General features: G+C 41.7%; 1 protein-coding gene across 2 annotated transcripts in view; it reads right to left on the minus strand.

The window, feature by feature from the left end:
• The window catches only part of GSK3B (glycogen synthase kinase 3 beta), a 166304-nt gene that overhangs the window by 19609 nt on the left and 129078 nt on the right, over positions 1–17617 (minus strand). For both annotated transcript variants that reach the window (XM_086618339.1, XM_086618415.1), the window contains exon 8: positions 7953–8048. In XM_086618339.1, coding sequence (XP_086474465.1) covers positions 7953–8048 — 96 coding nt within the window. The remainder of the gene's footprint in view (positions 1–7952; positions 8049–17617) is intronic.

Below are 17617 nucleotides of genomic sequence, written 5' to 3' on the forward strand. Positions count from 1 at the left end.
CTGGTGTTGGAAGCTATCTTAAAATATATATAACCTCCTCAACTTCCTTCTCTGATTAAATCCCCCTGTATTTTCTCTAAAAAGCAGCTCAGAAATAGCCAACGCCTATTAGTCAAAAACCTCTGTCAGGTGGCACTTCTACAGATAGGGGAAAATGAAATCAAGACAGAAGGGTTAAATGGCTTACAAACGAGCCAACACAGAACTGGGAACAGGACCAGGAACCTGTCTCCAAATCTACTTCTTGTTGAGACCACACACTTGCTACTGGGCTCCTTCCACTGAGGAGCCGGCAGGGACAGGAGGAGCTGGCATTTATTATCCAGCACATGTGCTCTGCTTCTATCAAGCTCTAAAGGAAAGCAACAAAGCTAAGCAGAACAAAACTGCTCCCCTTCTTCTCAGAGAGAAGCCCCCCAAATCCACCTCTGGAAGCGCTCTCGGCCTCGATGGGACAGCCGCTACAAGCAGCCCAGACAGATGTGGTGCAATGGGACAGCTGAACAGATGGTTCATGGCAGAAGACATGTTAAACTTTGCATTTTATTTCCGTCGTCGCACTGATGCGAATCATGCCTTAATGTTACATTAGTGCTCGCTCATTTATTGTTAAGCAGTGCTTTCTTTACTGCATACAAATTGGGCAGAGGCAGGGTAATTTACTGCCCAACAAACCTGGCTTCTTTTCTCGTGCTTTAGATGGAGATAAGAGACTTACACTGTCCAAAATCATTGCTCCTACAAAAGGACTGGGGAAATGTGCACTTGCCAGAAAAACTTGTTTTTGTTTTTTTTTCTTTTAAGTTAGTCTCCAGCAGAGCTGTTTTCACTCTTCACTTGGAAAGTCATTATACACCAAGTGAAAAACAGAACTGCGCTTTTCAGAAAGGGGTCAGGGCAGTTTCACAACAGGCACAGATCACCTCCAATTCACGTTGGAAAAGTCAGTTCTGCCCTTCTCCTGGCCACGCAGGTCTGCCTGTTCCCTTGTCCCAACACTTGCGGTTGAGGCTGAACGGTCAGGTAAGAACAGTGATCCAAATTCTGAACATTCATTTTACTCAAGAGGTTTTTGCTACTATACAAACAATAATGCAGAAGGGAGGCATCAGCAACATGCAAGTGGAAGGTGGAGAACCGACCCCACTTGATAATGAACTTATGTCAATTATGAAACTGCACCCAAAGAAACATCTCGTCTCCACTGTACCTTTTTAGGTCTAGAAAAGGTCAGAGTCTCACCTCAGAAAGAGTGTGCATTTTCAGCTTTAACTCAAATGCACGTCCACTTACAAGATTCCTGACTAAAGAATATTCACTTTCTTTTGTCATCAGTTATAATTAGAAGTGACAAAACGAGCTGTTTATTCATTTTACTGTTTGGTATTCTTCCTTGAATCTACAGTATGAGCAGTCACTTTGGAAGCATTACAAGCAAAACAATCTGCTTAAAAACCAGACAAAAACCAGGATAGCAGGAGTAGGACAGGATGAAGACATGAAACTGATTCTGGAGGGTGGAAAAACATGCTCATGAGAGAGACCAGACTCTTTATGTCCCAGTCCCAGAGTGTGCGGAAGACAACAGGACTGCCTGCTACAAGCACAGAAAAACTCAACATTCAAGGTAAAGTGGTTAGTATGGTAAAACATATACAAAGAACACATACACACACAGAGGATACTCAGACTAAAATATGTGCCAAGTATTTTATATTATTAACAGAAATTATTTCATAATATAGGCAGAAATATGGATCCTAAAGTCAATATCCAAAGCTACTCTATAAAACAATCAACTGTGGTTCTGTACAACTTCAGCTGCAGCCAGAAGTGGCGAATTGCTTTGGAAAAGTGCCAGAAGGGATGAGCTAGAGCCTAAAGTTTCATCTTGGACACGCTTTTCCTCCGCTATAATAATTTGGCTTGAAGACACAGACAGAAGAGCACTCTGAATATTACAAATAATGAGGAGAAAAAAAAAACACTAAACAAAAAGAGGTGCTTACAAAGTTGGGAGGGACCCTGCCCTAACCTGCTGCAACTTTACTGTGATGGTGCAAAGTGCTGCAGAGGGAAATCCTCGTGTACTCCTCCACAGGAGTGCACTGAAGAAGGACAGAGATGCTTAAAACCAATCTAGGCATGACAGTTTTTCTCTCTCTCACTTCCACTGTTAAACAAATGACTCTTGTCTTTTTCCATCTCAGCACTGACTTTGAAATTATGATTCAGACACCAGCTAGCTATAGACTTGGGGATAGTGAATGAAGCCATTCTTTTGAGTACACTCACACTTATCTCACCAACTGTATATTTAAAAAAGTGCTTGCATGTATGAACAATCTTGGAAGTATCTTCAGAACAGGAGAAACAAAGGATGCTCAACTACAGCACACTGAAGGAATGCACTGACCATTTTAAAGAGCTGCCTGCAGTGGAAACTGCTTCCATGTCTATATGATAGAGACAAGGCAGAGATTATGATCTAACTGAAGAAAACAGCCTTTCCTGATACAATCCCTTGTGTTCTTCTGCCATCACAAACCATGGGCATGCTTGCAGCTCAGCAGGTCAGTCAGTTCATTATAATGCCATTAGCAGCAAAGATGGAAGCATCCTTGGATGGGGAAAAAAATCCAAACGAATCATCTCCTCCATGCAGAAGAGGCCTAAACTACATAATTACATTACATTTACTGCAGTCTTACTCAAATGAGATCCTTTACTAGCTGGATGCAAGGGGAAAGGCAGGCTGTCACAGACGGACAGTTTTCATGTTTCTGGAAATAATGACAGCACTGTCTGTGTTTTTCATGACCCAAAGGATCTGAGATTTGAATGTAGCATCTGAGGAATGCTAAGATAAAGGCCAGCTGTAACAGGGCCATGGTAAGCACTGCCTATCTAACACAGGCTTATAAAGCACACATTTAGACCTTTCGTCAGCCACCCCGTGGTCCCAGCCCCCTCCAAAAGGGCTGAAAGCTTCTGAGAAAGCTAATGGCCAAAGCTGAACTTCAACAGCCCTATGATGTACAATCTTGCACTTGATCTCAGGTTCTCTTCTTGGTTTTCCAGTCACAGAGTGATAAAGTAGAGATGAAGCTTAGCCAGAAGAGAAACAAGTATAAAGATTAGTAGCAGAGATCAGACTGCACTTCCAAGAAGAAAGAAAGCTCAAGGAGTTGAGGTGGCTGAAAGACACAGAAGGAAAGTTCTGACCTAGTGAAAACAAGAGCGGCAAAGCCTCCAGAAAGGCAGTAACTTTTATTAAATGAGCTAATACAGTTGGAAAAAACGGACAGGTTTTCTGACCCAAGATAAACCTGAAGACACGATTATGTATTTAAAAGCCTACGTGTTTTTTTCTGACTGTATCAGTCAGTCAAAAGATACTCTCACCCCTGCAAAACCTTGCTTCTCCTAAAACCTAATGCTACTTTCTTGCAGAGTGGGGCAGGCGGACAAGCAGTAGATGCACCTCCATGCATACAAAATGTTCTATACTAAGTGAAAACAAAGGGAGGTCTGGATGAAAGGAACAGCTATGTTACTAAATTAAGCATGCTGGTACTCTGAAGAGGACCCCTCTAAAAGAACCAAAATGTCCCAGATTCCTCCTTTTGGGGCTGCGGTGCCAGAGGGGAAGAGACAGAGGTTCTGTTTTGGAAGAACTGTTCGAAAGTTTCCTGGAAAGTTCAGATTCTCTTTTCTTTTGCTAGCCAGGGACACACTGAACTCCCATCATCATCTGCATCACGCACGTAACTGGTATAAAAAAACCACATGTGCTTGGGCAACACAGAAATACATTGGAGAGAAGAGAGAGAGGCCTCTGTACGTTTTATAATAAGAGACTCCAGCTCTTAAGTTACAAAAGTACTTAAATGTCAAATTGTCAAAAGACTGAAAACCCAGTCTGAGAACAGTTTGCATTGTAAACCCGCATTATTGCTGCAGCTTAGGAAAATATTTTTTAGAGTGTTAGCTTGACTTCCTTCCTAATCTGTGAAGAAAGACCCTTGTTAATTTGACATCTCTTTCTTCATACTACTACATCATATCAAATCTCAATACTACATCCAGATGATACCAATCCATTTCTACTGAAGAGTCTAAGACACATCTATGAAGGTAGACTTCAAAAACTCATGCTCAAAATTCCAATTTAAGCCTGAAACTGAATGAATCTGAGAAATAATATTCCCTCATGGACTCAGCCTTACTCCAGTCTCAAAACAATTTCTCTGGTTCTTTAAAAAACCCAGCACCTATTTCATTCTGCTACAGCACCAGCCACCATTCTTCTTCACCTAGTAGGTAACAGCAAATGAGCAGATTACACCACCACTGCTATACTGAAATATAGGAAAATAACATATTTATCTATGCCTGCCAGAAATACCTAGGCATCAGACCAGAACCAGGTGTATCTGACATAAGTCCGCGCCACAGAACTTCAGATGCAACCTATAGGTTCGGTAGCTTCCAAGGAAAATTCTGAATTGCCATCTACACACACTTTTGCAGACTAAGAAAGTTCCCTGAAAACAGGCGCCAGCCTTACTTTTGTATAGATTATTGGCCTGGATATAACCAGTTCCAGGCTGCACAGAAGAGGTTAAACATCTAGGACAGTAGCTAAACATGCACCTTCACTAGGCATCTCCACTGTATGAAATTAACTCCAAGGAGGACTTGCGAAACCCGCAACTTTGAAAAATACCCACGTTGTATTAAACACCCAAAGCACCAAGGAGAATGTCCTTGTATCAAAGAGCTTATAGGAGGGAGCGACAATATTCTCAGTAATTTCTCTCTCAAACATGCTGAAAACCAGCTGCCTGAAGTTTCTCCCCACAAAAAGCTCTTAACTTCTGTCTGCTGAGTCCTCTGGTCATAACTAGTCCACAAAAACAACAATCTTCTAACTACTGTCAAAATGCAAGGTCCTTCACCTGGGTCGGGCCAATCCTAGGCACAAATACAAACTGGACACAGAGCGGGTTGAGAGTAGCCCTGAAGAGAAGGATTTGGGGGTGTTTATAGATGAGAAGCTCAACATGAGCCGGCAGTGCGCTCATGCGGCCCAGAAGGCCAACCGCATCCTGAGATGTATCAAGAGAAGCGCGGTCAGCAGGCCGAGAGAGGTGATTCTTCCCCTCTACTCTGCTCTTGTGAGACCCCACCTCCAATACTGCGTCCAGTTCTGGTGTCCCCACCATAAGAGAGACATAGATCTGTTGGAGTGTGTTCAGAGGAGGGCCACAAAGATGATCCAGGGGCTGGAGCACCTCTGCTATGAGGACAGGTTGCGGGAGCTGGGATTGTTCAGCCTTGAAAAGAGAAGACTTCGGGGGGACCTAATAGCTGCCTTCCAGTACCTGAAGGGAACCTACAGGAAGGCTGCGGAGGGACTTTTCACAAGAGTGTCCACTGATAGGACAAGGGGAAATGGGTTTAAGTTGAAGGAGAACAGATTTAGATTAGATCTTAAGAAGAAATTCTTCAGTACGAGGGTGGTAAGACTTTGGAATAAATTGCCCAGAGAAGTTGTGGATGCTCCCTCTCTGGAGGTGTTCAAGGCCAGGTTGGACGGAGCCTTGAGTAGCCTGGTCTAGTTGAGAGGCGTCCCTGCCCATGACAGGGAGGTTGGATTAGATGATCTCTGAGGTCCCTTCCAGCCTATGCCATTCTATGATTCTATGATACTGTAATCTTCAGTAATTTTTTAGCTTAGATGGCAAAGGTTTGTGCTTTTGAGGCTGAAATTTAAAGTTCAAGTCCTGATGGCAACTACCTGTAGCACTATAGTCACATTTATAGTTATAACAAAAAACCCTTTGCTCTTTTGCATCTCCAGTCATCCCTTTTCTGCTCATTAGCCAGAGCTCAGAAGTGCTTTTTCTCCCTTGCTTTTTAATTCCAAGATACAGAAGCCTCAAGAGGATGCACATGCCCACTAATGTGCCATCAGATGTTTCACCAATACAGCTGGGTAAGGAAGACCAATTCTACATAATACTGTCACTTAAATCTTTCATGGCTCAACATGCTCAAAATGTTAAAAGTAAAGGATCTTTAGAAATAAAAGATTGAGAGGATGAACATCATTACCGACACTGTGCTGGATAATCCATTTTGTTAATTTAGCATTCATAAAGTAAGAAAAGTACAGATCTCATAAATGAAGTATTGTGCAACCCAATTGTAATAAACTGGTTCAAATGCTATTCTACACCCAGATGATGTCAGGAAGAGTTGTGTGCCGAATGATTCGAGAAGGAGAAGCTATGTTGCAAGCACAGCTCTCCAAAACTAATTGTGTCGTACTGGAGAATGCAGATTTCATCTTCTGGCAAGCTCCTATCAATTCTTTATAATTGACTTGATTTCACTCGTGATCCTTCAGAACAACGAAAACCCATTCACTTTATGTGAAGGAAGGCTCAGTTTTTTCTTGAAGCTTCTATTTGCCAAAAGATCTTTGCTGTTGTCCAAGAGACCATCAAGTGCATACAGATGATTCTCAAGGCTATTCAGGCAGAAGATTAGTTGCATAGCTAGCTTAGATGCTTACTCTGTGTCCTACAGTATATCTCTGCACTCCTGCTCCATTGCATATTACTTTAATCCCCCCTAATCCAAACACCTTCACTGCAGGAATTCAGATGCAACCCTAGTATTCAATGCTACAAGGCTTTTGGACTTATTCCTAAAACTTCTACCATGATGCAAACTGAAACTGAAGAGACAAACACCCAGGGATTTCATTTGCCTGAATCTTTTTTCCTCTGCTAACGTAAGCTATTAAAAAGCCTCGCTGGATTTACTGACCTCTCATACTATTATAAATCACATAACCAACTCACAGAAATAAACTTGGATATGGAAATGCAAGCCGGGGATTATTGGGGAAGGGGCAATTCAGGTGGTGCACAACTTGCTGGAGAATCTACCACAAAAATAGTGACTTGCAGTACCTGGCCTGGCAGGTACCTGTTGGGTACACGGTCTGCTATCACGGAGACCCTCAATGAGCTCTTCATAGTTTACACAGGGTCTCTACCACCACAGAGAGTTTGGTCCAAAAGAGTCTGACCTGGAAATGTGCTCAGCTAGGAATGTGACCCTTCCACGCACACACACTACTTTCTTAGCAGAAGGAAACCAGAGCTGTTAAGACATCATGAGAATATACTGCTACTATATCAGCCATTTCTCAAGCAGCAAAAAGAAAACATTAACCCAGGCTTCACCTGCTTAAGACTTGATATTTAACTTATTCCATACCTAAGAGCCTAATTAAATAATTGTTACCCTGTCCCAAGTCAAACAGCCATCATTCCTCCACATGTGGAGGACAGCTTAATTGTGTGGCAAAGTCTTTGTTTTAATGTTAGCAGTTTCCTCTTTGATCACAGAGGTTATAATATTGCCTGCATGTACTGCAATAGTGTCTCCTTGTGAAAGCTAGATGACAAGAACAGTCTTAAGAAGTAACTCCAAGAAAAAACAACCCCCCTCAACAGCACATCTATGGAAGTACAAATATAACAGCATCTATGAGAGAACCAGTTAAGAAAGTGACTGTTGGTCCTCGTCACATTATGCAGAAGCATTACAAATGTGTCACAGGTATCACTGGGACACTTTCTCATTTGGAGGTGACTTTTGTGCACATCAATTTATAGCACGACAGGATTTAGGTATATTGCAATCTGCTATAAACACACGAACCATTGTTAAAAAACCACCCATCTACAGGCAACCTCAAAACAACCCAGACCAATAGATACTACAGTGCGCTGCTGCAGTACCTTCTCTCCTTATGTACAGTAAAGGCACACAGTTTAGAATGAAAGCCACCAAGCCACTGAACAAACCGAACTCCTTGAATTTTTACTTTCAGCCCACATGTCTTTATTATTCAGTTCATATAGACTCACCTTAGTCCATGGATGTGCCTTAATCTGAGGGAATTTGAATTCAGTATAGTTTGGATTCATTTCTCTAATTTGCTCCCTTGTAGGCGTTCCCAGAACCTAGATAGGAGAGAGGAAAAAAATGAAAAGGCAAATTGTTTAGATACGCTTCATCTTCACATGGTAATGAAGAGCACAGTACAATCTATCACATACTGAGACAAATTAACTGAAGTCAATCTGTGGAACTAATAAGCTAATACAGTGATGAGAACAAAACAACAGAACTTTTGCAGAACTGTTTAAATTGGAAAGGATTTTCCTCTCCTGGGAGCTTCTGATTCAAACCCCCTGCTCAAGCAGGGTCAGCTGGAACAGGTTGCCGAAGACTACATCCAGCTAGGTTTTTAGCATCTGCACAGAAGGAGACTTTACAACCTGCCTGGGGAACCTGCTCCAGTCTTTGACCACCCTCACAGTAAGAAAAAAAAAAAAGTTTTTGTGTGTTCAAATGAATTTTCCTGCGTTTTGCTTTGTGCCGCTGCCTCTTGTCCAGTCAGTGGGTACCACTGAGAAGTGCCTGGCTGTTTCTTCTTCGTTCCCTCCCACCAGGAGTTTATACACATTGATGAGACACCCCTGAGCCTTCTCTTCTCCAAGATGAACAGTCCCAGCTCTTGCAACCTCTCCTCATGCAACAGATGTTCCAGTCCCTCAATCATCTTCGTGGCCCTTGCTCCAACTTCAGTCGTCTCTTGCAATTCAGCTCACGCTCTAAGCTCAGTGTCAAAAATATAATTCTCTTCTCCAGTTTTTCACAAAATTCAAGCATCTTTCTCAAAATACATTTCAACGGGGAACAGAGTTCACGCTAATAAGACTGTCATAAGCAGTACAGTTCGCTGCATATGGCTGATTAAGGATCAGACCTGTAGCACAGACTGCATTTTACAAGTCACCAAACCCTCTGCCCAGCTTAAAAGATCAGCCAGTTCCTGCTGAGGAGAGCCAGACAGGTTCCCTCTGCCCTAAACTGCGTGTGTTTTTGTGGTGGTGGGGTTCCCCACCCCAGTACTTCCACATGGAAGATAAACTTCGTTTAAAGCTAACTTGGAAGCATCTAAAATGCACACCACCCCTGACTGCCTTTTATGAATTTGTACTTCTCATTCCCAGAATCTGCACCAAGTTATTTATATGTGCAAATCAGTAGTTGTACAAGAAACAACACATCATCGCACGCCTCTTTGTAGGGGTGGCTAGATTTTTAAAGGATTCCAGAAATCCCTTCAGGCAATACGCTGGACAACACGACATTAGTGCTTTCTGTCCAGCTAGCATTAAGCACAAGAGAGCCATTGCCTTCTACCTGTATACAAAAACTGCAAAGCAGGTTCGAAGAATCCTGTTTTCTGCTTGCACCCAGTTGCTGGGTGTTGTTTCATTCTGCAGAGGGCAGAAGGCAGAGGAGTCGCTCGCCTATGCTGAGCTCAGGTTCATCTTCCTACAGGAACCCTGTGGCCACGCTGCTCTTGCCCTGTGACAAATCCCTCTCCATACAGACGAGCAGAACGTTATCACCTCATCTCACGAGACTGCACCGTCACCATCAGGAAACAAATGACCTAAAACATGACGTCAGCACTCTACTGCTCAATACAGAAATATGTGGTTACATGTTTTGGTATCTGTGAACATTTTCATTCTGTTAGATAAGTGGAAATTACACAAATGTGCTCTGAAGAGTCCAAGAGGTAGAAGAGCAAGTGTCACTGTTTAATTAATTTGTGCAACAGAGAAACTATCATCATGTGTTACAAAAGGAGCTTGGTGTCTCTTTACTATCTCAAATAAGAACTGCATGACACAAACCAAAATACCTACCCACAAAGCAATCTTAAATAAGCAGTGGCAGAGGAAACAAACACCCTGCAACTTGTTCCAGACAGTTGCTTCTTAGATAACAGATTTTAAGTTGTACAAAACAAATGATCATTTTAACTCCTTCCTTCCCATTGCTAACCAGGATTTACATCCCACCTACTCTAAAAGCCAAGAGCTCTTCAGAGCTAACAGAAGATTCTTCTGCGCGTACCTGAAAACACTGGTTTTGCTCAGGTGGTAGAAAGAGCGTGTTTGCAGGATTCTGTACGTTTCGCTCAGCTTTCAAAGGAAAAAGGAGTTTCCAGGAAAAGCCCTTTCCCCTCTGATTTTCTATCTGGCTCCCGCAGAGCAGTGCCCACCCAGCTGCCAGCCTACTGGGATGGGGCCACTCTCAAAGACTTCCAGTTCTAGAAGGTAAGAGGATTTCACACCTGCAAATATTATTTTCATCTCAGTTCAGGATAAAAGCCATTTTCAAAAATCTCAGAAGTTTTTGGATTAGTTGAATTAACTTCTTGAAAAACTGCAGGTAACTTGTATCGTCATCCCACCATTTCTAAAAGTTAATTTTTCAGGCATCTCTAGTATAAACAGGTCTCATTTAAAAGCACCCTTCTGCCCCTCAAAAAATTCCTTTAATAGCCTTCCTTAGAAGCGGCAAAGACTAGATTTTTTTATATAAGCCACAATTCAGGAAACTGGCTCAGTTGCCACGGCTGCTCCAACAGCAGCCTGCACGGCGCAAGTGTCTTTAAAATAAAGACTGCCTGTAGCACCGGCGAGACTTCAGGTTAAATAGGCACAGGCAATTTCATGGGTAATGGAGCCACGGACAATGTCTTTCCATACATTTCACTAACAACACAGCTGTAACTCCAGATGATGGGAGGGAGCAACTCCTAAAAGCAAACAGTGCTTAAGGTCTCATGAAAGTTAGAAAAGAAGGTACTGAGGAGGGATCATGCCAGCTGGAAGAAGGGATCACCGACCTTCCCGTTACATCGCGTTTGACACACAAAACAACTGTGCAAAAGGAAAAGTGACTTATATCAGCCACTCAATGTATTCACTTTGTTCTCTCAGGATCGTAAAGCCAGATTGTGCTTTGTATTTGTACTGAAGGCAGATTAAGGAGAAAAAAAAAACTAGATAGAAAGTAGAAGGGGAGCTTAAAAGACTGTGTCAAATTCAAATCACAGTCCAGAAGAAAAACATGGGATGAATAAAGTGGTGAGATATAAAATTGTGCTGGTACTTGACACATCTGGAAGAGGTCCTCCTGAGAGGAGGACACCTCCTCTCCCCGCTCCCACAATGCACGATTTGCTACATGATTTTTAAATTGTACCTCACCAATTTACACTGTTTTCAGTATATTAAGAATACGTCCAAGTAACCTTGGTGAGCACCAGCAATCATTTAAGCCATTGCAAAAACTGGACAAAGCTCTTCTTTTTTAAAAGTCACATATGTGACTGCTCTTTCCGTTTGAAATGCAAAGCAGCAGCATAAATTACTTTACACATTTTTGGCAGAACTACTCCATGAAACAGCTGCTCTTGCTATACCAACTCTGAAAAAACTATGGAGCAGATGTTCCTTGGCAAGAGGTTTCTCAAAATGGTTGAGGTTGGAAGGGACCTCTGGAGGTCATCTGGTCCATCCCTCCTGCACAAGCAGCACCTGTGAGAGCCAGTTGTCCAAGACCACGTCCAGATGGCTTCTAAATGCCTCAAGGATGGAAACTCCACAACCTCTCTGGAAAACATGTTCCAGTGTTTGACCACCCTCACACTAAAAACTGTTTTCTTGTGTTCAGACTCCATTTCACGTATTTTGGATTTTTGCCCATCGCCTTTTGGCCTGTCACGGGATGCCACAGGAAAGACACTGGCTCCCTCTGCTATTCACCCTCCCTTCAGATACTTCTATACACTGGTAAGATCTCCCCTGATTTGGCAAAGGACAGAAAACTTTTAAGAAATACAGGGTCCAATACTGAATTATTCTGGTCTATGCAGACTAATATATACTATTGTACCTCTTGGGGACAGTCTTATGAAAGGTGTTATTGTCAAGGAAAAAGTCAGGTTGGTGTTTTTTTTTTCCTAAAGTGAGAACTAAAATGAAGTAGGTACTAGAATCCTAGAATAATAGATAAAGCTGATTCCATCAGACACCTACATCTAGAATGAAGACTAAACTTTTGAATGAATGAATGAAGGGGGTCCATGTAAGACTACAAGGGATCTTCCTGCAAGTGCAGACAACAGAAAAACTAGTCTTGCTCTTCATTCCTGATTGTCATCACCATGTCTTCAATAAAAATAAATAAAAAGAAACACTATCTACTAAGATTAACCAAAGAATGCATTTGCTGACTAGACAGATTCTGCTCTGATTCTCTTAGGACAAAAATTGAACGCAACAGGTTTTACAAGTATTTTCTGGAAAGTTTTTCCTTGATATTAGTCTGCAATAGATGAAGCTCCTGAAATAATCTTTACTCCAGAACAAGGTTTGCGAAGGTAGGGTAATGGTATATATCTCAAGCAATTAAAGAAAAGCTATAGGCTCCCAATATCATCCTTAATAAACACGAGGAAGAGATTTCTGAATCTGGAATACGCCTTATGTTTTATCACAAATAACAAAGATCTTCATTTTACGTTCTTGCAATTCAATTTTCATAGGAAAAAAAAAAGATGGATGATATTCAGCTCCAAAGGATATCTTAGTTATATTCCAATACTAAAGACAGCTGCTGTCCACACCTGGCTTCGCAGTGCAAAACTGCACGGAGTTATTTATGACCAAACCCACCATTGCAACACCATAGGAAGAGGAAATTGCAAGGGTCTCAACGAACCCCAGGGGAATAAAGGCTCTTTCCAACAACCATAGATACTGCTAAACCTTTGCCAAAATATAAAAATCAGTTAAAAGCATAGGGACACCAAGGGTTCATCATCCATTAGAGGGGAAGAAGGTGGTTATTTAAATCAGAAACTTCTAGAAAGACATGGTTACAGCAGTATAGCACCTTCCCCGGGAAAACCATGCAAATTTACGAGGAAATGTGCTCCAGAAAGCCTGACGTGTATGGCTTACCAGATGGCATAATTAATGCTTCTGCAAACATGTCTGCACCTCTTCAGAAAGTTTTGAGAGGTGTGCCAACGAGTTATTTAAAAAATTCACCATGCTGGTATCTCAAGCAGTAAACACAGGTCAGCATTGACATAATACTTCAAGAGGTGACAGAAAATGAAATAAACCTGCCCATTTTATAGATGTTTCCTTTCAAAAACACACTCTTGTCAAACAAAATGAAAGCCAACCAAATATAGAGATTTTTTCTATTCCCAAACACAAGAGCAGCTACATATCAGGAACAGGAAGAAACCCATTGTCACTGCTGACATGAATGTAATTGCTCATCAAGTTTTTTTGGACTGCCTGCCTGCAGGCACTGGAAGTGACGAATTACACCAAGGCACAGGGACAGTCAGTTGTGATGTGGAGGGATATTGGGGAAAAGTGCCGTGCGACTTCCCTTCGGGGCAAGGAGAGAGGACCCACGTGAAAGCCTGTGTCAGACGCAGGCAGGTCTTCATCACAGGACCACATCCAACAAAATGAAACACACTCTCCTACTGCTTCTTCTCCCGGAAGCGACAGCTCCTCGCTCCCCATTAACTACTGCAACTGAATTTATTTTATTTCAAAAACTGAGCCCAAAATAGTACCTTGACATTTGAGCATGAGCCATATATTATAATTTAGTCTATACTTAGCAATTGGCTCAGTAAAACTGTCAGAGATCAAAAAGTTACACATGGATAGGATTCCTGATACTATTGAGCTTATATTTTAAGATATTTTTTCCCCTTGCTTCATTCCTAAACCAGAGAACTATGGGAAGAAGATTTTATTATTTCTCCTAAATTACCATGAAACGCCAGCTTTGGTGCAAGGAATAATCAGACAGTCCAGTAGGAACCAAAAAACCCCAAACAAACAACACCCTCGCCTCCACCACTTTCCCGCAGTTTTCACAAGTTGATGCATCTCATACTCCAGATTGTAGCATATTGAAAAAACATCTCTGGTAAAGACAAGGCAAGCCAGACTGGCAGATGCTGTCCTCCCTGTGTCCCAGGGCTGCTCGGACAATTATTGCTGCTTCATTCTTCTGACAGAGATGACTTTTTTTTTTTTTTTTTTTTTTCATTTTTGAGGGGAATAGGGGGAAGGTACTAAATGAAACCTTTCAGAAGATTATTATTATCTTAGAAACAAAACCATGATGCTTCCGAGATTCCCTTTTTGGAAGGGGAATAGAGAGTAACCACTGTCTGTGGGAACTGATGTTTTAGTTTAGGGGGGATACTCCAGCCAGTTTTCCCTTGATGGTTTCAGGGTGCTGCAGAGCTCGGGGGCAGGCAGGGATCCCTCACCTCTCAAACTTTCGCAGAGGGCACAGCAGTCCCGCAGACACCGCTGCTGCACTGCAAGCAGTGCACACAAGGATTTATGGAAGAGTCCACCCTGATTATATCTCAAAAAAATCCCTCTTGTGGTCTGAAAGCTGCTTCTTTGGAGCTGCATTCAGCGGTACCCCGCTTGCACAGGGGGTTTGATATAGAAGCGTGGTGACTGCAACTGCTTGGACTGCTGGAAAGAGGGGTGTTTCACCCTTCCATCGAGGACAGGACTGCATGACTGCTCTGAGGTGTGCTGTTTGCTCATGTGTAATTTCTTTACGTGACCGCTCATGAAACCCACGCTGCCGCTGCGCCTGCTTCAGAAACTGAGCATGCTTCTGAAGGAGATGTCACTCCAAAGCCAGTTCAGGCATGAATTTTAATGAATATATCAAATTACCCACTTGAAGTATTCCCAGCAATGGGATAAGCTAACATTTGGAATAGCTAGCAAGAGGTAAAAATGAGGAGGAGGAAGAGTCAACATTCAAGATCAAACTTTGGAAAAAGCACAGCACGTGACTTCTCTCCTGTAACAGTATAAGTATTCGAGAAGAATGTACTTGGGTTAAATTATTTTTCCAGATGGAGCTCCAAGACAGTATTTCCCCATATTGAATATCATTTTGTCAGGGGTAAGTGGTCAAATATCTCTTTCTCCCAGTCAGACTGAGAACATCTGGAAAAGACCACCTTTAAAGCAACAGGAACAAGAGAAAAACAAACTAAAAAGAAGGGGACTGTCTTTTGATTCTCATGAATGCGATGCTGTGGTTGTACGGGGGCCTAGTTTCTTGGAGCAGTTTGCAAATATGCAATAGGCCTGGAGATACTCCAAATGCAAATGGCTGGAGAAGATCTTTGCAAGGCTGCTTGAAATGAAACTACATGAAGACTGCTAAAAGTGAATGAAAATCTGACAAAAGCCAAAAACGCTTCTGATGCAGCAAGGGACTACTGGGCACGCAGCCTGCAGGAAGGGTAAGTTGTGCCGGGCTGACATATCACAGAAATTCTGTCTTCATGAACTCAGCTACCGAGGAGATGTCATCAAGAACTGCATGAGAAGGGAGGACTGTGATGACATTTTGAAGTCATTCTCCAGTTGAATGCAAAAACTTCATACCCAGGTGTAGCGTTCAATTGCTGTGTTGTGAAATGAACTCTGAATAATCAAAGCTGAGTAAGCAACTCAAGAGACAACTGAAAAATTTATCTTGGCTCAAAAAATGCTACCAGAGTGACTGTGACTCTCAGTCATCCTGAATTGACAGGAACCAGCAGAAAAGTTTCTAAGCTGACCTTTCTTGCAGTGGAATCAAGCAAGTTTAAGGGATGAAAGTCAGATGCATTTCCAAATGTGTGGATTATTTTTTTTTTTTTTTACAAAAAAACCCTCCCTTTCTGAGAGTTTCAAAGACCCCATTTTCTCTGTCCCTAAGTTTCAGACATACAGTTCCAAGGAAGCTATCTGAAAAGCATGACTCCAGGATAGTCAAACAGTAGCTCACAGGTCCCAACCCGCAACCTTCTACAAAGCTTGTTGTCGTTCTACAACTGGCTGATACCACAGCTCTGCTTCTCCTACAGACAGTTAGCATTAAAATAAGTCTGTGTTACACGGAAGCTTTAAATAGTAATATTAAATTTAATTAAAGTAGTATTTAAATAGTATTCTATGGCAGCATCTGTAAAACCACTTTTAAAAATGAATCCTACTCTAAATGAAATCTTATACAACCTAACGTTTTACATGTTGTGACCAAGACTTAATATTTCTGAGTCATTTTTTGAGCTGCAGAATTGCCTGTCTTCAACTGCATTGAGGCTGCAAAACCCAAGCTCACTCCATAAACAGAGCTTGCAGTTTTTATGTTAACCTTTCAAATCTATGTTGAATTTATGCATCATGCTGGGAGTGGAGAAGAGCAGGACATTTCATGACTTCTTTGCAGATTTCAAAACCAAATCTGCTCAATCTGATTGTTGGTCACTTTTAAGGCATACACAGTAGATGAGACAGATCCCTGCCAATAGCTAGCATAATGGAAAATTGAGGACCTTGCTTTCTTTTTCCTCATTCTCAACAAGTGAAAAAAATGACTTGAAATTTGAGGTAAATGCGCTATTCTCCCTCTGCTTCCAGCACAGGAAATATCTGCAGGTTGGTACGGCATTACAAGGAAAGCACCTCATTGTACTTTCCTACACAATTTCTCATGGCTGTTGATTTTGAATGCAATATTCTCAACCATAACTCTCTCTGTATTCTCACCTTATCATTCTACCAGGACTTTTCTGAATAGTTGACGCAAAACTTTACAACAGAAGATCTGGTGGACAAGGGCACTGAAAAACAGTTCACTTTGGCAGCTGCACTCGTTTTCTCTTCCAGTGTTGCCTCAAGAATATATGCTGCCTCAGTAACAAATATACAAGCAGAAAAATATTCATGGCACCCACCCATTTGTGCCCACATTTTCCATCATGCTTCCTTAACAATTCAGTGAACATCCTTTTTTGTGACTACCACTGTAAGATGTACAGCAGTTGTTCTCTCAGACTTTCCTAAAACATACTGTCTCAGTACTGTAATCTTTTAATTGAAGAGACCAGGCTTACTATAAAATTGAGTTACCCCTACATTTGTTTCACTTAATTTTTAGGCACAGGGGCTACATATCTAACAGAAGATGCGAAAACCCCAACACAACACAGGCGTGGATGATCATTCAGTATCCCCCTTTCTACATTTAAAGAAATGACTGAGAAATTTGTTTCTGCAAAGGTGAAAATCATCATCTCAAGCTATGATTTACTGAAGTTCAAGCCTTTACACTGGATTCTCCTTTAGTTGTCATGAGAAGTAACATTAGTTTGTCAGTACTATGTATTCAGCTATGAATTGGTCAATAAAAGTTATCACACCACTCATAGTAGTGGTATTTAAAGAAACCACAGATGGTACTCAGGCTATAAGCAATTTTATTAAAGTACTTCTCTGCTTCAATACAACTTAACTCAAGTGTAAACCAAGCAGAATCATCAAAAGTAGAGCACATACATGCTATAATATTATTAGTGCTTGCAATACTGCAGAACTGAGAATGTCCAACTAGTAAAAGCTTCTAGTAAACTCTGAACCAAACCACAATCTCTGCTTGGCAAGCGTGTCCATAATGAGAGGACATCTATTTCCTGATTATTTTACTTCCACTTAGTGAAAATCAAAGCAATGGTAAGGCAGAGCAGTATGGTTTTGCTCATAAGGCCTCTTGACTCTCAGATTTCTGACTGAGCCACAGAAGGACTTGAAGG

This window comes from Tauraco erythrolophus, chromosome 1, assembly GCF_009769465.1.
Source record: "Tauraco erythrolophus isolate bTauEry1 chromosome 1, bTauEry1.pri, whole genome shotgun sequence".
NCBI lineage: Eukaryota > Metazoa > Chordata > Aves > Musophagiformes > Musophagidae > Tauraco > Tauraco erythrolophus.